This window comes from Mesocricetus auratus, unplaced genomic scaffold, assembly GCF_017639785.1.
Source record: "Mesocricetus auratus isolate SY011 unplaced genomic scaffold, BCM_Maur_2.0 Super-Scaffold_100003, whole genome shotgun sequence".
Classification (NCBI taxonomy): Eukaryota; Metazoa; Chordata; class Mammalia; order Rodentia; family Cricetidae; genus Mesocricetus; species Mesocricetus auratus.
The window spans coordinates 32,790,018-32,814,459 of record NW_024429188.1 but is presented as its reverse complement, the minus strand read 5'-3'; the positions used below and the strand labels follow the sequence as shown (position 1 = coordinate 32,814,459).

Below are 24,442 nucleotides of genomic sequence, written 5' to 3'. Positions count from 1 at the left end.
CAGTGATGCAATAGTGGCACAAACAACATAAAATACCTTGGGGGTAACGCTAACCAAGCAAGTGAAAGACCTGTATCATAAGAACTTTGAGTCTTTAAAGAAAGAAATTAAAGAAGACACCAAAATATAGAAAGATATCCCATGCTCTTGGATAGGTAGTGTCAATGTAGTAAAAGTGGCAGTCCTGCCAAAAGCAATCTACACACTCAATGCAATCCCCATCAAAATCCCAGCACAATTCTTCACAGACCTCGAAAGAACAATTCTCAACTTTATATGGAAAAATGGAAGACCCAGGATAGCCAAAACAACCATATTCAACAAAGCAACATCCCGAGGCATCACCATCCCTGACTTCAAGCTCTATTATAGAGCTATAGTCCTGAAAACAGCTTGATATTGGCACAAAATTGACAGGTAGACCAATGGAATCTAATTGAACACCCTGATATTAACCCACACACCTATGAACAACTGATTTTCCACAAAGAAGCTAAAATTATACAATGGAAAAAATAGCATCTTCAACAAATGGTGCTGGCATAAATGAATATTGGCATGTAGAAGACTACAGATAGTCTATGTCTATCGCCATGCACAAAACTTAAGTCCAAATGTATCAAAGACCTCAATATATATCCAGCTACACTGAACCCCTTAGAAGAGAAAGTGTGAGGTACCCTTGAACGAATTGTTATAGGAGACCTCTTCCTGAACATACACCAGTAGCACATGTACTGAGATCGACAATTAATAAATGGGACCTCCTGAAACTGAGAAGCTTCTGTAAGGTAAAGGACACAGTCAACAAGACAAAAAGTCAGCCCACAGAATGGTAAAAAACTAACCCCATATCTGACAGAGGGTTGATCTCCAAAATTTACACAGAACTCAAGAAGCAATTTTCCAACACACCAAAGGATCCAATTAAAAAGTGGGGGACAGAACTAAATAGAGAACACAGGGGTCTAAAATGGCTGAGAGACATTTAAGAAAGTGCTCAATATCCTTAGCCATTAGGGAAATGCAAATCAAAACAACTCTGAAACCTTATATTCCTAATGAAGCCAAGACCTGAGACTATCTAGGTCATGGGTATGCAGGAAAACCTAATACTATTATTTTAGTAAAGAAACATAGCAAGATTTCCATTTACATATTGCCATAAATAAGTACATTTTTCAACGCTCATCAGAGAAGTTTCTTCTTGTAATATAAGGTAATTAGTACAGAGACCAATATTTGGACAATGTATAGAGCATGTATGACTTCGGAGTACTCCACCCCGAGTAGGATATCTTCATCATCATATTGTCTTCCTAAAGGCTCATGTGTCTCTGAAGAAAAGGGAGGCAGAATATTATTAAGAGACAGAGGTGGCAGAAAAATTTTAGGAAAAAACACTTTGCAGAAGCAACATGGTAGATATGAATTCACAGAAGCTCAAGATTGAAAAAAAAATCAGCATGAAGAAATGGAAGTGGGTATAAGTTCCCACCCCAAGCCAAGAAGCTATTGGCAAATAATGACTGCTGAAAAAAGGAAAACCTGGTTTTATTTATTGACCAACATATAATGAACTTAGTGATTTTTAATTGGCTTTTTTCATTTTTTTAAAGAGGGAACCTGGGAGAAGCTGAGGAATTAGAAGGAAGATGATGAATAATTACTGTGTGAAATTCTCAAGGATTTTTTAAAGGAAAGGTCATTTCAGCAGGTTTTGAAATAACCAAAAGGAAAAAGGAATGTTTTTTCAATATTTTGTAGATAGAAATATGTCAATTTTAAAAAGAAAATACATAAATAAAAATAAATATATTAAAGGGTAGCATGGGTGGCTCTTAATATATGAGTATCTGGTGAAATAAGCAAACACTAATCAATATGTATTTTATCATCTTTTAAAATTATTAATAACTAACAAATTAATAGTTTATTTCATTCTTTTGAAACAGGGTCTGACTAAGTAGCTCTGGCTGGTCCAGAACCCACAAAAACCTGCATGTCTCTGCATCCTGAGTCCTGGGATTAAATGAATGTGCCACCATATATTTCCTGATTTCATAATTTTTTAAACTAAGGAGTAGTAACAACACATATAGACTTTGTGATTATATTTGTTTAATATGGCAAAGATGAGAAGACTACTGCAACAGTTATTCACAATAGCTTCAGATTAGAAATTTGGAGAAACCTGTCTGCACCCAGCTGCATTACTCAGGAGCGAAATCCCTGAAACTTGCATGGGCAGCACAATAAAGCCAACCTCATTGGCAGAGGTGTGGGTGAGCCAGTCCTGAAGTTGTGAGAATTTGAAAACTGTCCACATTACACATCTGTCATGTGGCAGCATGGGAAGAGGTGAGATGTACCCTCAACACCACCCAGTCCATCAATGCCTGAGGCAGGTGTAGGAGCTGGTCCTGCCCCTAATCTTCTGTAGCACTCTGGAAATTGGTTCCTATGCCACACCTGGGGAGCAGAGTACAGCTGATTTTGATGGTATAAGTATCAGAGATCTGAACCTGAGGACATGAAATCAGGAGAACTGGCACTGCCGCTTGCTCATACTGCAAGAGGGATGAACCTATCAGGCATGCAGGAGAACTCACCCTGGATGTGGGGACAGGGAGAGCTGGTGGGCTGGGCAACCATGCAAATACCCTTATGTGTTAGCCCACCCCGACATCCACCCCATCTGTTGTCAGCTGGTCCATGTGAAGGGACAAGTCCTGCATAACCAATCCTGCAGGATTTCCACAAGGCACCAACAGGAAATGCAGAAGGAATTCCAGGGAGGGCCCAGCATGGATAGTATAGCAGAAACCAGAGGTTTTGAACCAGACCAGTGACTCTTTGCAATGAACCCTTGCATGTAAAAATACACAGAGAAAAGTGTTTATTGTGTGCCTCACTGTGTCACACTACAGCTTCCATGACAAGATTGACTTTTCCCTCCTTTTTTCTCTTTTCCCCCTTTTTTATTTTATTTTTTTAACATTTAAAAAAAATTTTAAATAGCTCGTTTTACATGTCAATCCCAGTTCCCTCTCCCTCCCCTCCTGCCTCACCCCCCTCACAATCCCCCCATCCTCCCACCCTATTGCCAATTCCTTCTGCATAGGGGATTTCTAGAGTCTGTCATTTCATTCAGGGTAGGGTCCAGGCACTTCCCTAAGAGTCCAGGATGAGAGAGCATCCCTCTTTGTGTTATGGACACATGATGTATGTTACTATTCGAGGGATAAACACTTATCCACTGCTCAGGACCCTATAGGTAGCCCAGGATTCCTCATTGACTCTCACACTCAGGGTGTCTGGATCAGTCCCATGCTGGCCTCCCAGCTGTCGGTCTGGGGTCCAAGAGCTCGCCCCTGTTCAGATCAGCTGTCTCTGCTGGTTTTGTCAGCCCATTCTTTGCCAATTTGCTCTTTGCTCCTCTCTCTCTGTCGCTGGGTTCCTTGGGTTCTGTTCAGTATTTAACTGTGGGTGTTTGCCTCAGCTTCCATCAGTCACTGGATGAAGGCTCCAGGATGGTTAGAGACATCAAGTTCACTATTAGGAATGGGCATTCGAGGTGGTCTCTACACTATTGCTTAGCTTACCAATTGGTGTCATCCGTTTAGATCACTAGAGGACACAATGGTGCCTGATCTGTCTTCTAACCTATGATTCTCTCTTCCCCCTATCCTACCTCTCCCAGTCGACCTTCCTGTTCCTCCACATCCTACTCTCTCTTCCACTTCTCCCCCTCTCTATTTCCCAGGTCCCCCTTCACCCCACCCCTCGCCGTGTTCCCCATCTGTTCAGAGGATCTTGCCTCATTTCTCTTCTCTTGGGTACCATGTATATCTTTTAGGTTCTTTCCTGTTTCCCAGACTCTCTGTCAGTGGAAGTGCAGACTGGCACTCTCCTGATCCATGTTTAAAATCCATATACGAGTGAGTACATACCATGTTTGTCTTTTTGTGACTGGGTTACCTCACTCAGGATGGTTTCTTCCAGTGCTATCCATTTACCTGCGAATTTCAAGATTCCATTGTTTTTTCTGCTGAGTAATACTCCATTGTGTAAATGTACCACATTTTCTCTATCCACTGTTCAGTTGAGGGACATCTAGGTTGCTTCCAGGTTCTGGCTATTACAAATAATGCTGCTATGAACATAGTGGAGCAGATGCCCTTGTTGTAAGAATTTGCCTCCTTTGGATATATGCCTAAGAGTGGAATTGCTAGGTCTTGTGGTAGATTGATTCCCATTTTCCTGAGGAATCTCCATACTGCTTTCCAAAGTGGCTGTACGAGTTGGCACTCCCACCAGCAGTGGAGGAGTGTTCCCCTCTCTCCACATCCTCTCCAGCAAAATTGTCTTCGTTGTTTTTTATTTTAGCCATTCTGACAGGAGTGAGATGGTATCTCAGAGTTGTTTTGATTTGCATTTCCCAGATGGCTAAGGATGTTGAGCACTTTCTCAAGTGCCTCTCAGCCATTTTAGACTCCTCTATGGAAAACTCTCTATTTAGTTCTGCAGCCCACTTTTTAATTGGGTCCTTTGATGTTTTGGAGACTTGCTTCTTGAGTTCTTTGTAAATTTTGGAGATCAACCCTCTGTCAGATGTGGGGTCAGTGAATATCTTTTCCCATTCTGTGGACTGCCTTTCTGTCTTGTTGACTGTGTCCTTTGCCTTACAGAAGCTTTTTAGTTTCATGAGGTCTCATTTGTTAATTGTCGATCTCAGTGTCTGTGCCACTGGTGTTATGTTCAGGAAGTGGTCTCCTGTATCTCCCACTTTCTCTTCTAAAAGTTTCAGTGTGGCTGGATTTATGTTGAGATCTTTCATCCATTTGGACTTAAGTTTTGTACAAGGTGATAAACATGGATCTATCTGCAGTCTTCTGCATACCAGTACCCAGTTATGCCAGCACCATTTGTTGAAGATGCTTTCTTTTTTCCATTGTATAGTTTTAGCTACTTTGTCAAAAATCAAGTGTTCATAGGTGTGTGGGTTAAAATCAGGGTTTTCAATTCAGTTCCATTGGTCTATCTGCCTATTTTTGTGCCAATACCAAGCTGTTTTCAGGACTATAGCTCTATAATAGAGCTTGAAATCAGGTATGGTGATGCCTCCTGAAGTTCCTTTATTGTATAGGGTTGTTTTGGCTATCCTGGGCCTTTTTTTTCATATAAAGTTGATTAATGTTCTTTCCAGGTCCGTGAAGAATTGTGCCGGAATTTTGATAGGGATTGCATTGAATCTGTAGACTGCTTTTGGCAAATTAACATTTTTATTATGTTGATCCTACCAATCCAAGAGCATGGGAGATCTTTCCATTTTCTGGTATCCTCTTTGATTTCTTTCTTTAAAGACTCAAAGTTCTTGGTATACAGGTCTTTCACTTCCTTGGTTAACATTATCCCCAGATCTTTGATGCTGTTTATGGCTATTGTAACGGGTGAGTGAGGTTCCTCTGATTTCTTTCTCAGTCACTTCATCGTCTGTATACGTCTGTATTTAATAGGGCCACTGATTTTTTTGAGTTTACCTTGTATCCTGTCACTTTGCTGAAGGTGTTTATCAGTTCTAGGAGTTCCCTTGCAGAGTTTTTTGGGTCACTTATGTAAACTATAATATCATATGCAAATAGTGAAAGCTTGACTTCTTCTTTTCCTATTTGTATCCCCTTTATCTCCTTTTGTTGTCTTATTGCTGTAGCTAGGACTTCAAGTATAATATTGATGAGATATGGAGAGAGTGGACAGCCTTGTCTTGTTCCTGATTTTAGAGGAATTGCTTTGAGTTTCTCTCCATTTAGTTTGATGTTAGCTGTTGGTTTACTGTATATTGCTTTTATTATATTCAGGTATGTTCCTGTTATCCCTGATCTCTCTAGGACCTTTATCATGAAAGGGTGCTGGATTTTGTCAATGGATTTTTCAGCATCTAGTGAGATGATCATGTGGTTTTTATTTCCCAGTTTGTTTATATGGTGGATTACATTGATAGATTTTATAATGTTGAACCATCCCTGCATTCCTGGGATGAGGCCTACTTGATCATGGTGGATGATTTTTCTGATGTGTTCTTGAATCCGGTTTGCTAGTATTTTATTGAGTATTTTTGCATCGATGTTCATGAGGGAAATTGGTCTATAGTTTTCTTTATTAGTTGTGTCTTTATGTGGCTTGGGTATCAAGGTAATTGTAGCCTCGTAAAAAGAGTTTGGCAGTGAGCCTCCTGCTTCTATTGTGTGGAATACTTTGAGGAGTATTGGAGTTAACTCTTCTTTGAATTTCTGGTAGAATTCTGCACTGAAGCCACCTCGGCCTGGGCTTTTTTTGTTTGTTTGTTTGGGAGACTTTTGATGACTGCTTCTATTTCATTAATGGTTATAGGTCTGTTTAGATTGTTTATCTGCTCTTTATTTAGTTTTGGCAAGTGATATCTATCCAGGAAATTGCCCACTTCCTTTAAATTTTCAAATTTTTTGGAGTACAGATTTTCAAAGTATGCCCTGATGATTCTCTGGATTTCCTCAGAGTCTGTTGTTATGTCCCCTTTTTCATTTTTGATTTTGCTAATTAGCATGCTCTTTCTCTGTCTTTTGGTTAGTTTGGACAGAGGTTTGTCTATTTTCTTGATTTTCTCTAAGAACCACCTCTTTGTTTCATTGATTCTCCTCAATGTTTTCCTGGTTTCTACTTGATTGATTTCAGCCCTCAATTTGATTATTTCCTGGTGTCTGCTCCTCCTGGGTGAGTTTGCTTTTTTTTTGTTCTAGAACGTTCAGCTGTGCTATTAATTCTCTTTTTTACTCTTAAATTTTATTGTATTTAAGGGGTATGTTGCAAGGCAGAGGGTGGATACAAAGGGATGGGGAAATGAATGGGATGGAGATGCATGATGTGAACGACACAGAGTGTAAATCAAAGGAGAAAAAATAAAGCTGGGTTGAATCTGTTAAGTACAGTAAAAATGATGATGCAGCTACCATCATAGTGTATCATCCTAAGAATACCATTAGTTACAATTCTGAAACAGAATTACTTATTAAGAGACAGCAAAAGATTATCAAATTCCTTATATTTTTCCCATTGTTCATAGTATTTAGAAATAATGGAGGTTATTCTATATCTGTCTAATGGACACCATTCTATCCTGCCTGTAATTCTAAAAACTTACTATAATTTATTGATTTTATACAATATATCCCAAAAAGACCAATTAAAGTGTTTCTCTAAAAATGATGGTATAAACCTTAAAACATTACAAGTTCCTGCTGGTCTATATTCTATTTTTCTTCTGAGCAAACATCCCAATAGGGAACACATATACCTCCTGAAATCCCAGAGCATATGTTAGAGATTTAAAGGTAAGGGGGTGACACTTGTAATAAGTCATATCGACTTTGGTACAGATTGAGGTAATGAGGTTTCATGATGATTTAACTATCAAGATGGATGGTTTCTTCTGTCCTCGGTGTATCTGAATGACACAGCTGGAGAGGCTCAATTCATCTCTTTTACAGGTCATTTTTTTTCAAAATAAAATAGACTCTTGAATCCTAAATTGAATTGAAAATGTGTTTAGAGTAACTGTTAAACTTAACAGTTTGGAACTTTAAATTGCCTTGAAATAACAGAATTTAGAGTGGTTTTAAAATAAAAAAACACACAAAAAAGCAAACTTTTCACTAGTGTCGAATAAACTAGCCATCACATTCATATCATTTCAGTCCGATTGAAATTCCTAATTGAATAGAAATAATTCAATTTAAATTTAAGTTCATCTCTTAAACATGGATCAGGAAACTCTACTTGTCAGATGATAAAGGAAAATAGGGAATGTGCACAATACAAAGTGAGAGGATAATATGAAGTTTAACAAAGTACCAACTTATCAGAATAGACTTTATGACATTTGACCTATTATATTTAAGTGTAACTTCATATTGAGAAGGAACACTAGTCTCACACATGTCACTAAGAATAGCATAGCAGGTATTCTGAAGCAAGAACTGGAAAATATACACCATCAAACATTAAGAGGAAGGTGCAAATAATTTTGCTGCTTGGATGGAAAATGATGAATTTCCTTTGAGGAATTTAAACTTAAGGTTATATTACAGATAGCAAAGCACAACATATCAAGTACAATGGGTCATACAAAGACTCAAAGACTCTCAAAGGCTACCCAACAATTAAAAGCAATAAGAATTTTCAAGAATAATTCCTATAAACGGTGAGCTCACAAAGAAATAGTTTAACAAATACTTAAACCCACCCTGCATGTTAAAGAGATACCAGAAAAATTATATAGGTAATAGAAAAAATTGACAATTTTATAATTTGTGTTGATTTTGGTCATATGTATCGCCAGCATTATTTGAGTTTGGTAACTATTTGTCATAAGAAATGAAATGGTTTAATTTTCACAGTTTATATGTAATATATGCAGTATTACTGTATCATAAACATATAGCTTTTACAAGTTAGGGTAAAGGTTTCATTAAGAATTCATTTGAAGATACTTTCTATCAGGAAAGTTAAGCAGTAATTTTCATTCATGAATGACAAATTATTCCCTCATCTGTATATACATTTTCTTTTCTTTTTGTTATTTGTTTGAGCTGAAAATTGCACCTAGGGTCTTCTGCATGTAAGATAAGTATTTTCCCCACTTTGGTACACTCAGCTGTTCATAGGCAGAGATGACTAGAATTGGGGAACTTTTGGGAGGTAATGTGCAAGCTTCTGGAACATGTGAGGGTGACCCTAACAAGTACTCTTAGGGAGGATATCAGCCATCTTCTGTATCCAATAGTGGGACTCGGACATCAAACAGACACAAAACCTTCAACCTACAGTCTGTCCTGCCTTCAAGACATACTGGGGCAATGGTAGCACAGATGTTATAGTAATGGCCAACAATGAATTTTTTAATTTGAGGTTCATACCATAAAAGGGATCCAATACATGGCATTACCTGGATGGTCAGGAACTGGAAGCTAGATGGCCCAGAGAACAAGTGTAGTATCAAACAAGATTGGAAAAAAATCAATGAATGATTCCTAATGATATTCTGCTATATTCTGCTATACTCATAGATTGGTACCTAACTCAGACATCATCAGACAGGCTTCCTCGGGCAGTTGATGGGAGAAGATACAGAGACCCACAGCCAAACACTGCATGGACTCAGGGAACTCCCTGGAAGAGGGAGAGGAGGACTGTAGGAGACAGACAGGTTGAGAACAACAGGAAAACATGGTTCACACGATCAACTAAGCAGGGATTATAGGGGCTCACAGAAACTGAAGAAACAATCACAGAGTTTGTGTGGTTCTAAGGTAGGCCCTCTGAAAATATGTTATGGTTGTTTAGTGTTTTTGTGGGACTTCCAAAAGTGGGAGTGGAGGTATCTCTTACTCTAGCCTGATATTTGGACCCTTTCCCCCTACTTGGCTGCCTTGTTCACTCTTGATATGATGGTTTGTGCTTAGGCTAAGTGCAACTTGTTACGTCATGTTAGGTTGATATTCCTGGGAGGCTTGCTTTTTCTGAGGGGAAGAGGGGGAAGAGTGGATCTGGGGGACAGGGATGTTAGCAGGGGTTGATGGGGACTGAGAAGAGGGGAAGGAGGGGAAACAATGGTTGGAATATATTGCATGAGGGAAGAATAAATAAAAATAAATTAAAGGAGAGCACCATAAATTTAGTGAGTGTGCATATTAAGAAAGAGCTTTTGACTTTGAATTTTCAGTTGAGAGGAATGAAAGATAACTTTTTGATTTGACAACTCATAGGAGAAATGAAGGATTAATTATTCTAGAGTCAATGATTTAAATATGAAGAATAAACAAAATGTCTTAAACCACGAACAAATCATACAAAAAGATGTAACTTTCAAGGGATGTGGTATAAAATTATGTGAAAGAAATATCCAGAAATCTTGTTAAATTAAATATTTCAAGGCACCATGAACACCCTTTTAGTTTAGGGAATTGAAAATTCATGTAAATAAAAGCAACCAATGTTTCTAATAAAGCACATAGCATCAACAGAGAACAAGGCAGATCAGTCAGGATATAGCGGTGGAAACACAATGATTATTACAGACATACTTAGGCATTAATAATAGGAATGATAAGTATGGCCATTTAAGCTAAGGTTTTAGTACGAAGGAAATATTCTCTCTTCCTTTTACTAACAATGAAAGATTGCGACTCAGCACCTAGGAAAGAGGGATAGTATCAATATAAAATTTTTCTTATTCTCACTTCAGTAAATACTGTTTAGTCCCTAATATTAAATTAAAGTACTGGAAAATTTAAACCAATCAACTACGCTATCTTTATTTACATTTTATTATATTTTAAAAGCTAAGGGTGTGTATAAGGATTTGGAACCAGTTCAAATATTAAAATATGACTAGGAGAAAAAAACCCAAACTAGACAGCTAATTGAATTTGGTATATATTGTTTAGTTATTTGGAAACTAAAATTACTAAATTCTTATAATTCTGTGAGGTGAGACTGAATCAAAGATATGCTAAATGTTTCAATTGTCTTATTATTAGAAGCTATAATTACACAAAACAGAAAATAATGAGAAAGTGCCAGATTTACAGAAATGCGCTTGTTGAAAAAGTAAACACACATGCATACAATTATAGATAAATATATGTACAGATGAACAGATCTAAGTCGAGAATAGTTAAAAAAATTAGAAGTTAATCACAGACTGCAGAAATTAGTCTAAATTACACAGATAGAGCAAATAATACAGATATTTTACTAGAAAATCGAGAAACACATTATAAAATGGAGAGATTATTCACAAATAATGTGAAAATGCTCTTCGGGATGATATAAAGATTGGAGAAACAGCAATCTTCAAAAACGTAATAGAGAAAAACATGGTCCCCTAAAGAAGGGGAAAGGGACAAGAACTCCTGAGCAGAATGGGAGCACTGTGGGGGTGAGGGGTGAGGGATAAGGGGTGAGGGGAAGAAGGTAGGAAAAAAAGAAAGGGAGAAGAGAAGGGGGAGGTGAACAAGAGGGATCAGGAAGACGGAGACAGGGGAGGAATAGAGGAGAGCAAGAAAAGGGATACCTTAATTCAGGGAGCCAGTATAGGTTTCAAGAGAAATCTGGCACTAGGGAAATGTCCAGAGATCTACAAGGATGACCCCATCTGAGAATCTAGGCAGTAGTGCCCTTCCCCTATAATGATATTGATGACTACTTTAATTGCTATTAAGAGGCTTCATTGTATTTCTCTCTAAGGGATCTCTAACAGTGGAACCAGTATTTATCTCTAGTGTACAAATAGACATTGGGAGCCCATTCCCTATGGAGGGATACTATTTCAGCCCAGATACATGGAGGAGGGCCTAGACCCTCCCCCAAATGATGTGACAGACTTTGATGATCTTCCATGGAAGGCCTCATTATCCTTGGGGAGCATGTTGGGCATGGGTTTGGGGAGCTGGGGGGCATGTGAGGATGGGATGGAGGGGGAACTGGAGGTTGGTATGTAAAATGATTGTTTACAAAGATAAAAAAGATAAATTAAAAAAATTAAACTTCAATGTTCATTCACAAATCAAAAAATATAAGAGAACCACTATAGAAACAGTGTATCTGTTCTTATTAATATATCAGTTGACATATTAAAATGAAAATAAATATACACCCATAAAACAAAACTTCAGAGCATGACAAAGAGAAAATTAAAAGACACTCGACAAAACAATAAAGTGACTACTTTGACTGTAGACTTCTTACCAGGACAGAAATTCAAAAGACAAGATAATAGTATTTTCATTAATAGGAATCTAACACTGGCAAATAAGGAACCATGAGAGTGGCTTTTAAGAGAAGCAAAATAGAATGTAGATGGCATAGATGTGTGATGGAGACCAGTGTAGAAAAGAGTGTTAAATAAGTGGTGTTGGGAAGACAGGGTAGAAGAAAGAACATGAAACAAAATGAAAACCTACTACTGAAGAAATATATATATATATATTGAACATGAACTACCCTGTAACATGGCAACAATTCCTCTCACAGACATCATAGACTATTACATAAACACCTCCAGTATAAGTAATAAGTTTTATCTTATTAGGTTGTTAGTCTGTAGGTTCCAACAAACCCCCACACTGCAGGATATTCTCATTGTTCTTGCTTGCTTTATGTAAATTAATGGCAAAATGGCAAGTTCCTATTTATGACTATGCCACTTACTTGAATCATACAGAAATCAAGCTAGGACTAACATGAAAGCTTCATCCTTACCTTTCATCTTTCATAGTCCTGAAGGTTCTACATACATTAACCCGGAGAAAAACAATATTCAGTCTTATCTAGCTGTGCAACCTAATACACCTGTGCAACCAGGTACAATAATGATTGGCCTAGCAAAACACACACACTTGTACAATAGTGGCATTAATGTTGTGAGACTAACTAACTACTTTCTTGCTGGGTTTAATGTCAGTGCCAAAGACAAAATTCATGCCTACAAATGTTAACAGTGCCAAGAATCCAAAACTAAGTCATTCATAGCCATAAGAAAGAACATTTTGTTATTATTCTGATAAATATACATAACATTATATGAATGAACTCCTAGAGGATTGTTGTCCATAGATTATCTCATCTCTCATCATTCATCAAAGAAGGTTTTGTAGTAGATGGTAATTAATACAGAGACCCGAAATGGGATAGATAATAAGACATTAGAGAATGCTCATCTCTAAATAAGATATATCTATATTATATCCCTATGGTGGGTTGAATAGAATTGCCCCCATAGTCTCGTGTGTCAGAATGCTTTGCCCATAGGGATTGGCACTATTATGAGTTGTAGTGATTTTTGAATAGGTGTGGCCTTGCTGGAGGAAGCGTGTCACTGTGGAGGCAAGCTTTGATGCTTCATGAGTTCAAGCTATGCCCATTGCAGTATACAGTTTTCACTTCTGTTATTTGTAGATCAAGATGTAGAACTCTCAGTTACTTCTCTAGCATCATGTCTAACTTCACATTGCAATATGCATTCTGTTTAGTATTATTTTGATTTTTCAGGGAATTACAGTTGAGAGATTGAATGAATATCAGAAGCGATTTTGAACTTTGGACTTTTAAATATTTTGAAGGCTATGATAGATTATGAGAACTTTTGGAATTGGACTAAATGCATTTTGCATTATACAATGACAATAAGTCTAGGGGACCAGGGAGTGGAATCTGGTGGTTTGAACAGGTATAGCCTACAGTGACCCATGTGTTTGAATGCTTATCCCATAGGGAGTAGCATTATGAGGAGGTGTGGGCTTGTTGGAGTAGGGGTGATTTTGTTGGAGGAAGTATTTCACTGTGGAGTGGGCTTTGAGGTGTTATGTATTTAAGCTATGCCCATTGTTGTACACTTCTGCTGACTGCCAATACAGATGTAGAACTCTCAGTTCTTTCTCCAGCACCATGCCTGTCTGTTATCTGCCATGCTTCCTGTTGTGATGATAATAGACTAAACCTCTGAAACTGTAAGTCACCCAAATTAAATGTTTTCCTTATCATACTTGGCATGGTCATGGTGTCTAGTGGCAGAACTAAAACCTTAGCTAAGACATCTCCTTTCTCCAAAGGCTTAGGGATCATTGTGGAAAATGGTGCAGAAGACTGTAAGAACCAGATCAATGAATGAGACAGAGGAAACTGTTTGATGAATATATCAGAGTTATCACACATAAGATATAAGATTATTTGAGATACCATCCTCAAGACCCATATAGAGTCAAGCCAGACAAATCCTAGCATTTAGTTGTGGTAGGATGGAAGAGATAAAGGAAGTTTCACCCCTTGTTGAGCAGGTATTGGCAATTTATGGCTACTGAAAAAAGGAAAGTCAGATTATTTTTAGAGAAACAGTTCCTGTGAGGTACCTTATGCTCCACTACACAGTCCTGCACCCTCACACATCTTTGCATCACTAAGCTGACATCAGGGGTTAAAAAAAGAAAAGAACGTGAAATTGATATCAAATAGCAATATTGATGGGAATACAGGAAGAAATGGTAGAGAGTGTTTAGGGGTAGACTTTTTCAAAATTTGTTATATGCATACTTGAAATTATTAACCAATAACCCCAAAATTATCTTAAGGTATATATTACCAATCAAAACCACACAAGCCTTCACATTTCAAAGGTGTAAAACTCTATCAAAATATTTTTCCTCAACAATAATAATGTAACTGAAGCCTTTATTGATTGCATTCACAAGATAATTCTGTCTGGGAACAGAGGACTTAAAATTCAACTTTTGCGCTGTTTTCTAAATCATACACATGGAAGATGGAGTCCTCTTTCCCCTTTGTATTTTCAAAATAAAAATCACTCCTGGCCACTGTATGAGGCGCTTGAGTTCTTCCTTTATAATTACACAAACGTAATCTAGAGAGTAACTCAAGTGGGAAAAATAAAGCCAGATTTGTGATAATGAATAAATAGAAAATGTCAAAAAGGAGCTAGTTAGGCATTCTGTCTTACAAAGTAGCCTATAGGGCCCAGTGATTATGAAAACTGATCATAATAAAATACAGTTATGTATGGAATGCTTACATGTAATAGAATTATGTTCATGCACATTTAAGTAGGTTTAGTCACACTGAAATACATGGAAACAATTTAATATTACATGTAAACATTTCATGCTTATAAATTCTGTAACCTAATAATACCAATAAAATATAATTGTTTTCTAAGTATTTTTAGCCATATAGTTAACTCAATTTTACACATAAAATACTATTCTTTTTTTAAACAAATACTATTTTAAAACAAATACTTTTAAAAGCAAGTACTAGTCATTTCTTTCTGTTTTTTAATTTAAATGAGAAACAAGCTTGTTTTACATGTCGATTCAGTTTACTCTCCTTCCCCTCCTTCCCTTCCCCCACAGACCCCCATACCATCCCTCTTCTGCTCCATAGAAAGCATGAGGCCTTCCATGGGGGATCATCCAAGTCTGTCATATCATTTGGAGCAGGGCCTAGGCCCTCCTGCCCCTTGTATCTAGGCTGAGGGAGTATCCCTCTATGTGGAATGGGCTCCCAAAGTCTTTTTTTAAAGATATTTTTGTATTTATGTCCATGTGTGGATGTCTCCATGTATAACATATGTGTGAGTGCCCTTTGAGAACTGAAGATGGCATCAGATCCTCTGGAATTTGAGTTGTAGGTATTCTGAACAGTCTACATAGGTTGTTAGAAACTAAACTCTGATCAACTGGAAGAGCAGAAACCATTCATAACCATCACATCAACAACACAAGATTAATTATGATCATTGACAAACTGGAGACAGTTTTATGCAAGTTAAGCAATTGACACAAATTTATATACATTGTAAGTTTTTGGATGAGGAAGTCTACCTTAATTCACTTCACATAAAAACTTAAATTCTTAATTAATATCCATTTGACACAGAACTGATAAAAACAAAGAAAAGCAACTAACTTCCAAAGTCTTGCATTTTCCATTCAGTCTGGTGCATAGCCACTGGTAGTTGGTGGTTAGAGTTTCAAGTTCCTTTTTTAAGGCCTCTTGAGCTGCAGGTGGAGCTTGACCTATTACACTCTTTACAGTCTCAGTCAGGAGTTTCACTTTTGTTTCTTTCTGTAGTGCCTCTTCTTTAGCTCTCTAGAAAGAAAAGCACGTCCTCTGAAAAGTAAGTCAACATTGCCATTGCCAATATTCATTGTTATAGATCATATGATTTCTTCATGGTAGCGTTCTTATTAACACAGTTCATAAACACAAAATTAATGCTTATCCCCATTATTTCTTTTTAGGTTCATGTATAATTAGAAACTTGAAAGAAATACTCTCAAAATTCAATAGACTTTTAAAAATAGTAGTTTGAGCTAGGTACTGTGCCATATACCTCTTTTCTCTCTTTATTGGAGGTAGTAGAAGGAAGAAAAGGAATTTGAGGCCATTCTTGGATGTGTAATTTTGTGAGGTCACCTTAGGCAAAATAAAAGAATTTGATAAACTTATCTGTACATGGGTATGTATCTGTCAAATAGATGTATGTACTTATATAAAGATATTTTTCAAATAGTTAAGGAGTAAAAGTTTTAAAAATGTTTAGAAGAATATGATTAACATCACTTATAAATTATTCAGGTGGATCATTAATTAATTTAGTAAAAGGACTATTGAAATTAAAAGATACTAAATATAGAAAGTTTAATTAATGTCATATTAGGGATATTTTGTTGAAAGAAAATTCTTCAGTATTTGAAAACTTAAGAAAATCCGAGAAAACCGTAATATAATGTCTCCCAACTTTTCATGGAGTTCTCCTGTGGAAGAAAATTTGTTTCATAACACTTAAAAATTGAACAACTCCATTTTGTACACAGAAGCTCAATTCAACAAGATCACTCAGTAAAATATAAGTAAATATTATATATGTGCAAAGCATCTTATATCTACACTGTCTAAAGCACAATGAAAAAACACTCCCCTGTCACTTGTCTTGATTCTGATGAATGATTGAAGCTTCTTTAATAGCCATGACTTCAGTCTTACTCTTGTATTGTTTCTGGACAGATATGTGATTGTGTAGTACAGGTATCTCTACTCATTGGATTTAACCTATTTAATCAAAGGCCTTGTGTTGGTCTTCAACATTATCTGACAATAATGCAAATGTTTTAATTGTTTTTGTTTTGTTCACAATATCGAGCATTCCCCCACACTGTATATTTTGCTCATTGCAAAGAGTTTAAGAAATTAAATAATCCTTACAAGAAAGTAGTCTATGCAAGTTAGTTGGAGATCATTTATATTTAAAATATAATGTGAACTTACATTTTGGAACACACACATATCCACAAGGGGAGAGAGAGAGAGAAAGAGAGAGGGGGGAAGAGAGACTCTGGAGTTTAGATTCTTCCTTCAATAATACCAACTATAATTAGTTGACATGTATGCTGTTTATGGAGGAAATGCCATTAGCTGAATATGGACTGGATATAGGAAAGCACAGAAAATTATAAAGATCTAATGATAGTTCTAGCAAATTTAGTTAATGACTAGAAAGCTCTGGAAAAGATATGCCTCAGAATTACTGCTTTAATAGGTGTGGGAATTGGAGTGCTGTATGGTTGAAAGGTAGTAGAAACAATTTTACTTTCCTAATATTTGTAGCCTGTCACAAATTTTTAAAGTGGAATCCAGGTTAAATAATGCAGATTTTGGCTCATGGAATTTGGGTCAATGTACAAATTGTGGAACATATGGGAGGAATAAGCACAAGAGAGGTATAAAATGTTGTTTCATATATTTATATTTCTAACATAATTGATCTTTCCTTTGAATTTAGTATCAGGATGCCATAAGATTATGATGGCAAATATGAGACATTGTAACTATAAAATGTTGGCCTTCATCGATTTTAACTTAAATACTTGAAACAAATAAGTCTATTTTTATAAAAACTTTTGGCATCATGTGTGCTTGGGGCTTGTTTCTATTAATATCCTATTTTGCCTGTAGTGATCCTAACATTATCAACAACTTTCAGAACTGTTCATCTTTCATCAGCACTGTGTCACTAATAGAACATTGCTTCCTCATTTGATTAATCCTTCAAACACATCCTGTCATCCTTTATTAGACATCCAGAAGGAATCAAATGTTGTAAATGGATGGTTCTTTCTAGGATTATGTCTTTTCTTTTTGATAGTTTGTGTTAAGCTAACATGAAATCTAACGTTGGATAAGAAGTGTTATAATGTCTGCAATAAATTCAAACACCATTTAGCCAAACTATAAATAACATAGCACATGGCTAAACAGTGAGAAATATTTCTTAGTTGGTTTTCCAATTTTTATACAATGTTTTGTGACTAGTGGTTTAGATGTTTCTGGGAAGAACACAACAAAATTTGCAAACACAAATAAGTATTGTATTAACAATGGAGCCTATACAGTTTAGATATCAGATCCATAAAAAATATGTCTTTGTGGTCATATATATTTGATGCATAGAAGTTAGATTCATATACATGATCAGTTGCCTCTCATCTGTAATATTTTGAGTAAATGGTTCTCCAAACACTGGTGGCTACTGAACAGGAATTTATTCATTTGCATTAAATAGAAACTTGATGAAAATTTAATATTTAAGACGCACTCCAAGACTCATTGAATTCCAAATTCTGGATCTTGGGCATGGCATTATGCATTTTATTACATTTGTGTGTGTATATATCTGGAAGTCAAAAGACAATTTGTGAGAAATGGCACTCTCCACCATATGGGTCCAGGAGCTGGAACTTGGGTACTCTACCTTGGCAACAAGCACTTTTGCCATTAAGGTATCTCACCAGACTCTAAGTACATTTTTTTATAAAAATCTTCCAGTTCATTCTGATGGCACAAATACCACTGCTTTAGTGATTAAGCAAATGTATGTCTCTATCAATTCTTTTTTATCATAAGTACACATTTTCCTAAGTTGCAGGATTAAAAATAGAGCAATGAAATAGTAGTAAAGGAAATTGTGTTGAAAATAAAATTAAAGCCGGGCGGTGGTGGCTCACGCCTTTAATCCCAGCACTCGGGAGGTAGAGGCAGGCAGATCTCTGTGAGTTCGAGGCCGGGCTGGACTGACAGCCTCCAAAACAATACAGAGAAACCCTGTCTTGTAAAAACCAAAAAAAAATTAAATTAAAGATGTTTTATTATGAAGTTTCAAATACAATCAATGACTTCTCCAAAAGAGATCCAAAGTAGGAGGTTGCTCATAAAAATTGACCTTTATGACCCAAGAAAATTTTTGTTTATTTGTAAAAATTAAAATAAATTACCAAAGAGTAGTGTGCTTCTAATGTCAGAGATGAAAATATATAGAATATAGATCTCTGTTTTGTCTCTTAGTGAGAGTCATGTCAAAATAATTTTCCTGGTATTTGCAAAAATAAAAATGAAGTTGCTCCTCAAATGAACACAGCTAGAAATCTGTAGCAAGCCCTATCACTGTATACCAAACAGCAAACTGACCTGAAGAAATTCCTTGACTTGCAAGCAGAACCTCAAGAAATTGGATTTTCTTTCCAATTCCTGTAGCTACTGTTGCCAGAGGCTGTCTGAGCCATTCCCTTTCAATTTTCCAGCATTTTGAACCAATTGTACAGCTAGATCAATTATTTAAACATGCCAATCAAAGTGAATAAATTGATTGGACCACTCTCTTGCTTTCAGGATTGTTTTCACAATTTTAAAATTTGAAGCATACTACATATTCTATATCAATGTAAATAAAACAACAGAAATTTTTGCACTGGGTGGTTGACATACACATGTTGCTCCAGTGGCAGAAGCTGTTAGCATGAAGAATTTATAAAGACACACAATAGACAGAGAGACAGTGAGCAAGAGACTGGGCCAAACAAAAGAGTCTAGTAAGAAACAAAACAGCTGATAAGGTGGTCTTTATCTTCTTAGAGATATGAAGTTGTATTTGTTGAATTTTATTAGAGGTGATAGAAAAAGATAACTGAGAACTGTGATATTATGGAATGGGACACAAAATGTGGCAAGAATTTTGAAAATCATAATGGTGCTAGTCTAAAATGTAATAGGTCAAAATGGAATGGGATGACATATCATCCAGCCATGTTGTTCTACTACAGATAAAACAGATGTCATAACTCATTGCTCTATGGGGATTTGCCTTATTTATTTCTAATTAGCAGCAAAAGTATCATCTGTATTACCTTCACAATACCTGCTGTTAATATAGCTCATCTCATCATGATGTCCCCACAATCAAATTTAAAATCATAATAACTTTAATGAGAAACCCTTGAAACGTCTATTCTGTTTACTCAGAATGGAAATTCCTACATAGCCCATACAGCTACAACATTAATGAATATTTTTCCATTGTCTCAAATGAATCTCAAATTATTAAGCCTCTGATATATTCTTTTTGTGTAGGCAATTCTTTGTTATTTCCTTTCCCACTCTGCCACAGGGTCTTTGTTAGAAGTATTTCCTGTGACAGGAGTATGTTTCCATGATTTATTTATCTACTAATTTATTTTTTGGTTTTTCAAAACAGGATTTCTCTGTGATTTTCGAGGATGTCCTGGAACTAGCTTTTGTAGAACAGGCTGGTCTCAAACTCACAGAGATCTGCCTGCCTTTGCCTCCTGAGTGCTGAGATTAAAGGCATGCAGCATCACCACCTGGCCCGTGATTTAATTTTTAACATTGGCTATTTCTCATGACTCAGATCTCATACATTAAATGTACTTTCTTACAGATGTTTACAGATCAAACTTTGGCAACATAGCATCTCACATCTATCAAATGTCATGTAATTAGTAATTATTCTCTATTATATGAAACCAGTGGGATTCTATTTTTAAAGTTACCATAAACATTTCTTTGCTCCCATAAGAACAGTACTACAAAAGTATAGATTTTGTAGAATCACAATTTTAAAATGTATTTTTTTCTATTTTTCCTTCCTTTGTTTATTTTGGTTTATTTTACCTTCATCTCTTCAACTGCAGTCTGTAATTCATCTGGAGTTTTATATTCAAAATCTCTCTCTAGATATTCTTCTTCAGCCTGTGTCATCCATTCGTGCATCTCTGATAGATCTTTCTGGAGGCTTACAGTTTTATCCAAACCTGCTTTCAAGGCTTCCTTTCTGGTGTAGACCTTTCATAAAACAAACAAACAACAACAGCAAAAGGTAAAACATAAGCATTGGCAGTGAAAGTGCATTATTTTCAACATATTACTGATAGGTCTATAAATAACAAAAAGTTTAGCAGTAAAAATAAAGCAAGAAGAAAAATGAACAATGATCTAAATAACCAAACTTAACCAAACTTTCACTTCCTGTCCTGGGAAAGGGGCAATTGTTTGTTCCTGGGTCCACTTGATAATGTTTGACCCAAAACACAGACAGCTTAGCAGACATTAGTATTGTGATTTTTCTCAAATCTATCATTCACTAAAAGGAACTTGAAGGATTGATTATTAGGACAATAGAACTGGCCAGGATATGCAGCTGAAGAAATCAACAGCAATGCCCCACTAAATTTCTTTCTGGAAAAAATGGACAAGCTAGCAATAAACCAGACTAATACTTTATGCAGCTCATTACATATAGAATACTATTTCATAATTACTCTCAACCCATTATTGTACATATAAAATAAAAACTCATGACAGCCAATTATTATGGACTACGACTATGATCCAAGCACTCTGGGAGGCTCACATGAGTTCACAACCAGCCTGAAACAAATAAGTGTGTTCTACATCAGCCTTTTGTTAAACCCCATCTCTACAAACAAATAAATGAACAAACAAAAAAACAAGAAAATATCAACAAGAACAACAAACAAAAGAAGAACAAAACTTATGGGGTTTGAATATGTTGTACTAGAGACTTTTAGTTAGCACAGTTAATAAAATAACTGGTCTGGTATATTATAATATTTATACTGTTTTATATGGCAATTTTCATTGGGAATAGAGAAAATCAAAATTAGAAAATATGTGCAGTTAATAATTTTACTGGCAAAAATAATAATTTTATTGGCACATTCATTTTTATTACTTTATTTTTAAATAGCCTGCTTCACATGTTATTCCCAATTCCCTCCCCTCCTCCCTTACCCCCCACCATCCCCCCAGCCTCCCACCTTATTGCCACTTCCTTTCACATAGGGGATATCCAGAGTCTGTCATTTTGCTCAGGGTAGGGTCCAGGCACTCCCCTAAGAGTCTAGGCTGAGAGAGCATCCCTCTCTTTGTTATGGACACACGAAGTCCATTTTTACGTCAGTGATAAACACTGATCTACTGCTCAGGGCCTGATAGGTTGCCCAGGCCTCCTTACCGACTCTCACACTCAGGGGGTCTGGATCAGTCCCATGCTGGCCTCCCAGCTGTCGGTCTGGGGTCCAAGAGCTACCCCTTGTTCAGATCAGCTGTCTCTGCTGATTTTGTATTGGCACATTCTTAATGGCAGCTTTATATAATTATGTGTATTTTGTGTGCAATTTTAAATATTTCAGTACATAAAATTCAAAGGGTGGGGTGGAGAGGAATGGAGGGAGAGGGAACTGGGATTGACATGTGAAGCAAGCTTGATTCTAATTTAAATTTAAAAAAAAGGAAAAAAATTGCCTTGTAGTTATTATAATTTCTCATAAATCTAAGTATAAAACAGTGGAAAATGCATAGTGGTTCATTAAAAATAGTATGTGGCTATATATAATACACACATATTTATAGTATATGATGTTATAAAATATATATCACATGTATATAATGATTGTGCCTGTAGAGAATGTTCAAACATGACTAACAGTTAAGTGATCAATATTAATAAATTTTTATATATAACATAAGCAAATAATATATCATGAAGACAATCAACTTGGGAGAGGAACAAAACTAAGTTCCTATGTCGGTTGAGAATAATACACACTAGCATGCAAACTTAAGACAGCATAACAGTAAAATATGTTTAAAGTGCTAATAGCATTCAATCTGAATATCTCTTTTTCATTCTTAAGAGTCTGGGTGTCAGTGAGGAGGCCTAGGGAATCTATTGAGCCTTGGGCAGCAGATCAGTACCCATCCCAAGTATACACACGGACTTGGGACTCCCATAGAACAATATGAGGTGCACTCTCACCCTAAACTCTTGGGGAAGGCTCTAGGCCCTGCCCTATATGAAATGACAGACTATGGACACCTCCATGGAGGGCCTCACCCTCCCTGGGGGAATGAGGGGATAACGGGGGGGGGGTGGAGGGGTTGGGGGGAGGGCACGGGAGGAGGGGAGGGAATGGGAGAGGGACCTGGAACTGACTTGTGAAGCAACCTCGTTTCTTATCCAAATTTAAACTGGAAAATAAAATATAAAAAAAAGAGTGAATAAGAATATATATAGAGAGTTGCATGCATGCTCTTCAATTCAGCTTGGATATACCATTTGATTAGAAAGACTTCCAGGTATGCTTTAATAGGGGAGTACATTATTAACTTATCCATACTAAAATTAAAGTTGCTGAAATATATATATATATATGTCTGTATATATATATATATATATATATATTCTTTGAGAATCAAGTTGTTAAATAATGTATGAAGACACATGAAATGTATATCTGAGGATGTTGTTTTGTTATATACTTTTGGTCATATTTTTAGTACTGGAGATTGGACTTGGGGTCTCCCTGAAATTAGACAAACCCTGTATCACTGAGCAACAGACCCATCTTATAAAATCTAGTTTTTAAAACCACATCACTTCCAGAATATATGAATTTTTACAATTTAGTATTCATCAGAAAGACAGCAATACCTATAACTTTTAAAACAATGCCCTGTATTAGAAAAGCTTGTTACAATGTATCCTATACTGTTACACTTAGTTTAAAATGATTCATTCTTCTAGTCATGTTTTACTATTTAAACAGGGATTCTGTTCAGAATCTATATACTAAATGCAAATAACTACTTCAAGCGGGCATGGCATTAACAGTGATTTTGACAATTATTCTAATAAACACATATTTTACACAGTGAACTGATAAAGAGCCTAAGATAACATGATATTAATTTTTTACATAGTTACTATCATTTTCCTGAATCAATTGAAGCAGTTTCAGATACAAAATATAAAAAAACTGATAGAATTTAATCAAGATTTGCAGTAAAAAAATCAATCAGGCTACACTATACAAGTAAACTAGAAGAAACAGGACAGAAGCAAGATTTTTACGGACAAAAATATACATTCTGAGATGATAACATGAATGTCCTGGAAGAGAAACTTTGGAACCAGAATGTCTCAGCTCAGTTCCTAGAAAGGTAGCAGCATTTGTCTTTCTTCATGTTCATAACTAGCCTAAGATCATCTTAGTGAGCATAGCTCCTAAAATCTTTGGCAGATTTGACAATCCATGGCTTTACTAGCCAGAGAGAAATTATGAAATGTGTGTGTTATATGAAAATGCTTCAGTCTAACATGACTTTTCCTCCTAAATGTAGCACATTGGTAATGCTAAGGAGCTTGACATGAGCTATACAATTGGTATCAACTGATGATATTGTATTCTATTTTCATAACAGATAAAACAGAAAGTTCATGTTTTCTGTTGTGAAGATTTCAAGTTTAATATTGAATACCATTTCACCCATACACCCATATTCTTTAATCTATGACCCCCAGAACAAGATATAACCTCTTCATAACTAGATAATGTTTAAGTAATTTAAATTCCACCTTCTCCATTGACAAGAATTTTCATGAAGATAATTAAAATGTTCATTTTGTTACCAATTTTTTCTGATAATAAAGGTTTAGTAATTACATAGACAAATA

The 24,442-nt window shown here is 36.1% G+C and overlaps 1 protein-coding gene across 8 annotated transcripts in view; it reads right to left on the bottom strand.

The window, feature by feature from the left end:
• Dmd (dystrophin) overlaps nucleotides 1-24,442 on the bottom strand; it is a 2,157,616-nt gene that overhangs the window by 1,274,820 nt on the left and 858,354 nt on the right. For all 8 annotated transcript variants that reach the window (XM_040744180.1, XM_021232987.2, XM_040744181.1 and 5 more), the window contains 2 exons: nucleotides 20,578-20,748; nucleotides 15,520-15,702 (listed from right to left, as the gene is read on the bottom strand). In XM_040744180.1, the coding sequence (XP_040600114.1) occupies nucleotides 15,520-15,702; nucleotides 20,578-20,748 (354 nt within the window). The remainder of the gene's footprint in view (nucleotides 1-15,519; nucleotides 15,703-20,577; nucleotides 20,749-24,442) is intronic.